Consider the following 9423-nt stretch of genomic DNA (forward strand, 5'->3'; position numbering starts at 1 on the left):
ATAATAATAATAATAATAATAATAATACATTTAAATAGCCTCTCTTCTTATATTTCAGCATTTTCAAATTATTCCAAATTCATTGTTGATGCTAAGTTAAAGAAAGTTAACCAACAATTTTACCTGCTTGTGTTTTCATTGTCCGACATCGCACGAGGTTCTGGTTCCGTCACAGGTTCTTCTTTGACCTCAATGAGCGTCGTCTGTTTTGGGACTCGTTACTATGGCGACACGGCAACCAGAACTCATCGAGTGGTGCCTTCAAGTACCCTCGTAAACGGGAAAATCCGAGGTTAAAGGTAGCAAAATTAAAGTTTTTTTAAATTATTTTTTCTTGCTTGCTTTTAATGTCAACTGCAGTTCAAGATTGTAATGTCCTCGCATGAACAAGATCGTAGTATTACGTATTAAGTATTATGAAGGTCAACATTTTTGGAAAAACTTAAAACTTTATCGTAGTTGTTTGGATGCAATCCATGCTGTTGTTGCTTTAAAGGTTTCCTGTTCATAGTAAGGTTTGTGTAGATAACTCTAATGCTGCTTTTTTAATATGATGCATTGATGATGTTTGGGTGAAGCCATAAAAAAACATTTATTAAAGCACACATTTACCATGTGCCACAAAAACAATCACAGGAGTGGATCTGATGGGGTAAGATAATCTCTCCACACCCACTAACTTCCCTATTGTATCACTTTTGCCACAAACCTTTTTTATTTTTGTTTTGTTTATTTACACCAATATGATTAGGATGAACAAGAGTGAGACAAGAAGTGTTGTAGCCCACAACACATGGCTCGTTGCTGCCATCTAGTGGCCATGTTGTGTTTCCAAATGTACAGACACAATACTCCAATCAGAAACTAGTTCAGTGTGATGATTTGCCTTAAAATGTCAAACAAAAAGAAATATATATATATATTTTTAACTTGGATAAGTACTTTACTTGACAGCATCGATGGTACATTTCAAAGCAATTGATATAAACAACATGTGGTTGCTTTTTTCTGCAGGGGTGACCATAACAAGCAGATATTTTATGTCAGATTTTCTTTTTGGGCCATCAAGCCTTGAACTTGCAGCCTCAGAATTACAACCACAGAGCTAAGTCTCAAATAAAAGCAACAAATGTCTTTAAATAGTTTATACATCATTATTTAATGACACAATGACCTGCCCCTGAACTCTCCCTTCTTTGAAAGCTGACTTGAGATGGCAGTGCAACTCTTGCGATCAAAACTAATAAAACGATGTTGCTTCAGCAAAAGCACAGCGATGCACAAAGACCCCCGTGCACACAATCCGAACCACTTAAGAAACAAGCACACCCCCATGAGAATGATAAACGTCTCCCCAAGCTGATAGCAAGATGGGGGGCACACAAACAAACACCCACATGGGTCAGATGTTTCTGCCCTGAAGAGCTGCCCCCCACCTTTATTCATCCTAACCTCCCGGGGTGGGGAATCTCACAGCCCTTTTATTCTCAAGTGGACTTGGCTGCTGCTGAGCCACAAGGGATGCAGGTCAGCCGGCAAAGGTTTCTGACATATGATCCAGCATCTGTGATGTCACCAACAGCTGACTCGTCATAAGACCTTTGAGAACACGAGTGAGTGGGATGGGAGGGGTGGGGGCATTGTCATTAGAACGCCGAGTGCTTTTTTTGCATCGAGCAGCGGAGATTACAAACTGAATGACTGCTGTTAGAGAGTGATTCCATAATCTATCTAATACCATAAGCCAGGGTTTAACAGACTTTGACCCCTGCTCACAGGTGTAAAATAAGTCTTGTTCACCCTGAACCTGCTCTGTAAGAGTGTGTGTGATTCCAGCTCTGAGCCAACATGTTTATACCTTCAACAAAGCATCATATTCATCACTTTGGGGGGTGAGAGGTGGATAATCTAAGCCTGACCTTTAGCCAGTTAACTGACAGCTTAGTGCTGTTGGTGGGCGTTGCATAACACTGGAAGTGCTAACAGTTTCTTAATATTGCCCTGAAAAATTGGACAGTTTGTTGCATTAAGAACACTGGATGTACGTTAAAAAGGCCGAACCCAACTTCTTATTTGCATCACAAACCTGTTTTGTATAAAAYCATTTACCCACAAATGAGGAGAAACAAAAGTTCTCCAAAAAAAAATTGTGTTTTTCACTTGTTCAAAATTTCAGTAACACTTTTTAATAACTACACCTTATTTAGCCTTAATTAATCATTAATAAAGGGTTACTTAACCTTGAAAACATCCTTAATTAAGGATGATTCAGACTTAGTAAGCTATGAATTAACACATTTATTAATGTTTTAAGGATAATTACTTCTAAAAACAACATACTTATTGTTTACTCATGCTTAATAACTCGTGAGTTAACTATTCTATATACTGTATATACTGAAATGCAAATGTTCATGTAAACATTCATATTATAACCCTATTGTAACCCTTTATTAATGATTAATTAAGGCTAAATAAGGTGTAGTTATTATAAAGTATTACCAAATTCAAAAATACTGTTTGCATGCTGAGCATTTAAAGTTAAAATGATCAGATTAAATATTAAAATTACAAAAACAAAAACTGCAGCAGTGGCTACAACGTAGCTAACCACCATCAGAGTGTGAATGGGTGAATGTGTAAAGAGATTGATAAAGTGCTCTATGCTAGTTCAGACTATTTATCATTTATTACCTAAAATTAGCTAAAGTGCTGTTAGAAAGTAAAAATTTGAAGACTAAAACCAACAAAACAGCAGCTTAAATATAAAGTTAGAAAAACCAAAGCTAAAAAATAACACCAGCAGAAGAGTGGCTAAAAACTGAGTTCAGCAAAATGGTAGCTAGAAGCCAAAATTAGCTAAACTGTTGCTGAAAAGTCAAATTGGAAGATTTTTGGTTAAAACCAGCAAAACAGTAGCTAAAAGATAAAGTTAGCCAAAATAAAGCTAAAAGCTAGCAGAATAGTGGCTAACAGTAAAAGTGTCGAAGCCAAAATGAGCAAAACAGTCTCTGAAAGCTAAAAATGAATCAAACGTCATAAACTAGATTTTAAAGTAGAACCAAGTTTTTCAAGAATTTGAAAAGATCTGAACGCATTGCCACAGACAAAAACCTATTAAATACAGTTTAAAAATTCCCGCAGCGTAACAGAAAATCACAGTTAAKGTCCTGAATAAGCTGAATATTTTGCATGTAACCGGTTGAAGCAGATGTTCAGAAAATGTAATGTTCAACATAAAGAATGTGGGAAMGCTAAACTCAGCATTTACACAAATACGTCTGTCAGAAGCCCAAACTAAAGTAGTCATTTTCTASATAAAATGCTCTGCATACAAATGTTTATAATTATTTTTAAATAGCCTTTGTGGCCCGGGAACAAATGATCAATGAACAGGTACCGGTCCTTGGCCTAGGGGTTGTGGAAAGAGTGGAGGGTGAATACAGAGGACAGCTGAAAATACAGAGACATTTAGTATAAAGGAGGTAATGACCTTGCCAAAAAATAATAATAACAGCAAAGTATGGGCTTTAATAAATGAGATTTATTAAATGAAAACAGAAAGTTTGGTACAATAGCCCAACAAGCATCCCTCTGCTTTAATCATGACCTTGTCTCAAGGTTGCTTGTGCAAAACTGGTTTTCTCTTCCTTTGCTTGTCCTCTGAAAACAAGAGCATAAGATAACTGATGTCCTTGAATCTTGATTATTATAAATAAATATTAGGAACCAAAAAAAGCAAATGCAATCATGCAAAAATACAAACAAGCTACAGCACAAGTCATCTTTTTCAGGAATTTACATGTACGCATCAATAATCCTCGGCTCAGCTGGAGCCGTCAGTTTCCTCCTTGTTAACATGACTTCTAGGGTAAAAACAAACGTGAAWGGTTTAATCAAAACAGGCATTTTAACATCCATAAGTGTGTGTTCAAGATGTATGCACAACATTAATTGATTTTTAATAAGCAACTCTAGTTCAAAAAGGTCATTAATAATCACCTAAATGAACCATTAAAACAGTTGGAATTTGGAGCAAAATTCAATGCAGGGCTTTCAGAACAAATGTCATTCAGGTGAAATTCACTGCTGTGTTGCAATCTCAACAAGTCAAGATTTGTAAATGAGTTTTTGCACATTTGTTCAATTATTTGTTCTTGTTTGTTTCGTGAGTTGCAGAGATTAAAATACTCCAAAAAAATGCATTACACCTGAGCACTTTTTTGTCTTACAGTGTAATCCATCTAAAAGCAGGGAAAGTCAAAATCAGGATATGAGTCATTTTTCCAAATCATATTAAGTTCTTTGGCAACAATCGCCACACTTACAGAGGAGTTATTCTTGTGCTGAGTCTTTGCAAAGCAGAGCTCTTTGTAAGTGGATTAGTTGTATAATAATTTGCATGGCGTTAGACTATAATTAGTGTTGGATTGTTGTTGTTTTCTTTCTTTTTCTTGTGTTGGAGTTAGTTTAGCAGGTAAACTTTCTCCATTGCCACCAGTGCAGATATCTTGTTTCCAGTCAACAATGTGAAAAATGAACCAAGTTAAAGATGTCCGTCTTTGAAAACAGACACATTCCAAACATCTGGCACCAGATACAAAACAAAGAACTTCACAGATTAAACTCTGTGCTCATTTATTAGTAACCCATTCATCCTTTTGCTTCCTTTTTCTGTGCGAGAGGCGAGGTTCAGCCTGGACAGGYGGCAAATCCACACTCTCACCTAGGGACAACTTCAAGTTACAAATCAGTGGTCTGTGGGAGTAAACTGGAGAACATCGGACCCTCCGACCACCACCAAGCAAGTAAGRTGAAGTGCACAACAACAGAGATCAAACCGGCGACCCACCAGTTACAGGACGACTCCCCTATCCACTCAGCCACAGCAGCCCGTGTGTCAAATACATGGCCCGTGGACCAAATGTGTCCCACAAGAGCTCCAAAGATGTGTTCATGTCTTAAATTATGCTGCTTTAAAGCCATTGACCATAAACTACATCTCCCATAATGCATGTTGATTATTTTACCACCACTAGGTGGAGGAGAGCAGAGTTCAAAAGCAGATATAGCCTGTAAAAATGCAGCTAAACTGAGATTTTTCCTCATGGGAATTCTCTGTCAGGATATGGAATATATACCATCAATTTGAGAGTGTAAATTTAACACTCACAAATAATATCAGGCTTTTTGTACTCTGTAGTAAGTAGAAAAGCAAAATGGAGTCACTCTTCACACAACAAGAAATACCTCTCACTCATGGTGTCGATTTTTGGCCAATAACACAAACTTAAAGTTGAACAACTTGATGAAACTGAACAAGAAAACAAACCAGAACAACTAATTTTTACTCTCATGAACTTCTTTAATAGTCATAAACATGCAAAAAACATCATTTCGGCAAGATTTCTCAGCAAGGAATGCTGGGTAAATGCTGGTCTGCCTGACATGAGGTGGAAGAGGGCGGGGCTTTTCAGAAAACTGCTTTCAACACTGTATGGTGTCATATAACAACACTGTTAAGTGTTATGTAAGACTTAACTGTGGACGGAGCTTATTTAATACTGTCCATTGCTGAGACAACACTGAGGAAATCAACACTGTGAATTAATACCAACACTGAGTGTCAGTTTACTCAGAAAGTGTTAAAATAACACTAGGAGGTGTTAAATCGACGCCCAAAAGTTTAACACTGACATTTTAACACTCCTGTTTTTGCTGTGTAGGATGGTGGACATATACCCCAAATCAGCAGTGAGTAAAACTCTCTTACTTTTACTTTTAATAGTACTTCTGTATTATCTATTTCACATTTAGTCAGTCGTACACGTAGTACTTTTCAGTGTTTATAAGAAGACGTGTTAAAACGCTGTTTCTATGCAGGAAACACCAGGTAGAGCTTAGTTTTGTTAGCTGCTCAGCTGCAGCAACGAGACGAGGAACTTGACTTTTCCTGTTTAGTCAAACTTAATTACAAATGGCCCTTTGAGGGCCACATCAAAGCTCATGACACCCCTATACACAGTAAAAAACATGCAAAAACACATAAGACTGTGGCAAGGAGGCAAACCAGCAACCTTCTTCTGACACTGTTCTAAACATTTCTTCCATTCCCAACTTGTTCTCCTTTGAGTCCACCAGAAGTCCCCATCAGCCCCTCTCCGTCACGTCAGCCTCCGCTGCTTGACTTTCGGCCCCGCTCACAGAGCCGGTGTGCCTCCGAGAAGCAGCGAGGCTTATCGGGAATCAAGGCTGTCATTCTTGAGTGCACACAAGCAGCTCCGCACACTTCTACCCAGCACTGCAGAGGCCCGTGTTTTCAGCAGCTCTGTTGGCTGCAGCGGGATCACACGACTCCGGTAATACTCCTATAATGATCGGCCGTGGCTGCGCTCCATAAGACCAAAAAGCCAAAGGAGTTTAACGGATGTGTTGCTACGATTATTCGGCCAAATATCTTTATCCCACATTTGGATTAGCAGTTAATGAAGGGGAGTAAAAAAAATGCCTAGTTACAAGAAACTCAAAGCCACCTAACAAGGACTATTCCTGTGAGAAGAAAGCTCCAAGTCTAATAAAACATAAAGGTCTGCAGAGTAAATAAGTAGAAGTTAATATAAATTGTAGGGTATGAACTTCAGGACTAGCTTTTAAATTTTTATCATCTAAACATTTTTAAAAAGCAACATTTTCTTTTAACTGTTCAAAAACAATGTTTTAATGTTTCTGAAGTTCTATTAATCCTCAAAAGCTAAGTAAAATAAGAAATCAATACCAAAACGCTCAGGATTCATGAGGATAAAACTGCCTGACCAATGGGGAGGCAGAAGGTTTTAGAGAATGGCTATTGCCCCCCGGCCCACCTCTTTCATGGTGCCCCTGCATGAACTGGAAAGCAGCGATCCTCACGTTTCTGAAAATGTCTGAAAGCATTAAAACAAAGCTTGTGCAAAAAAAAAAAAAAGAAGAGGTCTCACTTCAACATGTTTTTCTGATGCATTTCAGTTTAAAGCAAGTTTGTTCTTCATCCAGTGAAGTTACTCAAATTTGGTTGGAGTATTCAGAAATTTTACTCAAGTAAGAGCAGTGATACTTCATAATAAATATGTGACTCATCATATCAAAACAAGGATTAAGTCCAAAAGTTGTACATGGAGAAATAGGCAAATAGTGTTTTGACTAAAATGTTAACAAAAATTGCATTTTGTCCAAATACAATGAATAAAAGCCTTATCAAGCCTGTATCATTTGAATGAACTGTCTGAAATATAATCATAAAACAAAATTTTGAAGCACTTTTTTGAGCAGTAGCAACAAAAAAACTGATTTTGAGGAAAAACACCTTAAAATTTTAAGATTTTCCCTGTGAGCTAGCAAAGTTTTGTTTCTTTTTAGCTTGGACATCTCAATATTCAAATATGATTTGAGGTTTCCTCTTTATAAGGACATCAAAAATTCCTCGTTAAAAGGACATAAAATTAGGATTCAGACCAAATATTTATGTATTATTGTAACCAACAAGACAAATTAAGTCATATATATGGATCAGAATGACCCAGGTATCAAAATGTAGCTTTTAAAGCCAAGAATCTGAAAATGTAATTAGGTCATTTTGACCAAATTTGACTTAATCCTCATTTCGATATGATGGGTCACATATAACATACATTCAGAACACACCGGTTAATTTTTAATTGCTATTTATTACTTATGTGAAATTCAACTCATTATAGCTCAAAACAGTGTTTGCACTTACATAAAGCAGCAATAACACCATGCTTATAATACAAAATGATTTATTTGCATTCAAAATAAAAGGTATACCTGACTCCAGCGCACATTCATCAGCTCGCTCCTAAAGATTTTAACACAAAACACTTAACAAATTAAGTTAAATATCAGTGGAACATGACTGCAAAACACATTAAAAGCTTTACGCGACCAGACAAAAACAAAACACACCGACTAAAAAACAGGTAACATCACAGTGTGGTACTTTGGAGTGCTCTTACATTGTGTGTAATGTCTTTATTTCCTCCCTCCCCACCATAGCAGCGTGCATCCCCACACCTCACCCCTCCTTCTTCCAGCAGTTACATGTCACCACTAATGGACATCAAGTGCTTCCTTTTTGCAGCTCTCTTCTGGACATACATTAGAGACAGAAAACCCATTTCTCCATCCATAAATAGAGCACACACACACACAGACACACACACACACACACACACACACACACACACANACACACACACACACACACACACACACACACACACACACACACACACACAAACAAACCAGTGGCTCTACAGTGACAGCAGGATGCTCTTAACAACCTGAAGATTGTTAGCAAGTTAAAACGAGACACCGCGCAGAAGTATTAACCACCTGATTAGTAATTTGTGAAGTTACAGACAGTGATTCCAACACAAAACCTGCTTCCACAAATTAACCGCTTAACTTATCAAAAAGGTAAGAGCGTCAGGAAAAATCGAAGGGAACGTCAGTTTGTTTTCTGATGTGTCAGAGAATTAAATAGGAACATTTGCATAATTCTCCATAATATATCCTGATGCATAAATATTATCATTGTTTTTGAATTTCTTATTTATAAACAGAAATGTTTCCCAATGATTGAAGCATTTTTATGAGTTTGAATACATGCATTAAAAAATAGAGGAAATGGCTATACCTCCGTTATCAAACGGTTTGAAATAATTTTGATCCTTGCAGAGAAAGATGGAGATAGACTGCTGCTGAGTCCTTTACGTTAAAGCTCTCCGGTGTCCAGATGACATAAAAAAATACTCCTCTCCTCTTCAGCTCTGTTTGTCCTGAATGTTCATCAGACTGGTGGAGGACTTCGCTCGCTTGGCTGGAAAGAGAGAATAGAGTGGATTTGAAGGGAAGTTTGTGGAAATAAAAAGACAAACCAAGTTTGTAACTAATGTAACTTTGTGTGTGCATTAATCAAAGGCATAAAAAGTGGCTCTGTTCATAACGATGGGTAGTTACAGCCCAGCCAGTACCCAGAGGGGCAGCATTGCACACGATAACAAACATGCTAACAGGCAGCCGCAAGAAGTCCCTTAAAAAAAGATTGAAATATGGTGTGCCGTTTGTAAAGTTACACAGTCAAAAATCACCACCAATATTTTGTTTTATTTAGCCTTATATAAGAAAAACAAGAACAGATTTATTTTTCTAAGTCAGTTTTTCACAATATGATTCATACATTTATAAAATGTCATAGTTTATAAACTAAATATTTAACTTACAAATTAAATATTTAGTTTTGAGATCGATATTTAGCTAGCAAGTTAAATATTTAGCTAGCTACCTAAATATTTGGGTGGCTAGCTAAATATTTAAGTTAAATATTTAGGTGGCTAGCTAAATATTTAAGTTAAATATTTAGGT

The 9423-nt window shown here is 37.0% G+C and overlaps 2 protein-coding genes across 2 annotated transcripts in view; both read right to left on the reverse strand.

Annotated features, from left to right (window-relative positions):
- The window catches only part of drc1 (dynein regulatory complex subunit 1 homolog (Chlamydomonas)), a gene marked incomplete in the record, with an annotated part of 11005 nt that extends 10811 nt beyond the window's left edge, over positions 1 to 194 (reverse strand). Inside the window, 1 exon segment of the mRNA XM_014010005.1 lies at positions 124 to 194. Within this exon segment, the coding sequence (XP_013865459.1) occupies positions 124 to 149 (26 nt within the window).
- Positions 195 to 7683: 7489 nt separating this feature from the next.
- ostm1 (osteoclastogenesis associated transmembrane protein 1) overlaps positions 7684 to 9423 on the reverse strand; it is a 5390-nt gene continuing 3650 nt past the window's right edge. The window contains exon 6 of the mRNA XM_014010006.1: positions 7684 to 8878. Within this exon, the coding sequence (XP_013865460.1) occupies positions 8823 to 8878 (56 nt within the window). The 3' untranslated portion in view covers positions 7684 to 8822. The remainder of the gene's footprint in view (positions 8879 to 9423) is intronic.

This window comes from Austrofundulus limnaeus, unplaced genomic scaffold (assembly GCF_001266775.1).
Source record: "Austrofundulus limnaeus strain Quisiro unplaced genomic scaffold, Austrofundulus_limnaeus-1.0 Scaffold64, whole genome shotgun sequence".
Taxonomy (NCBI): domain Eukaryota; kingdom Metazoa; phylum Chordata; class Actinopteri; order Cyprinodontiformes; family Rivulidae; genus Austrofundulus; species Austrofundulus limnaeus.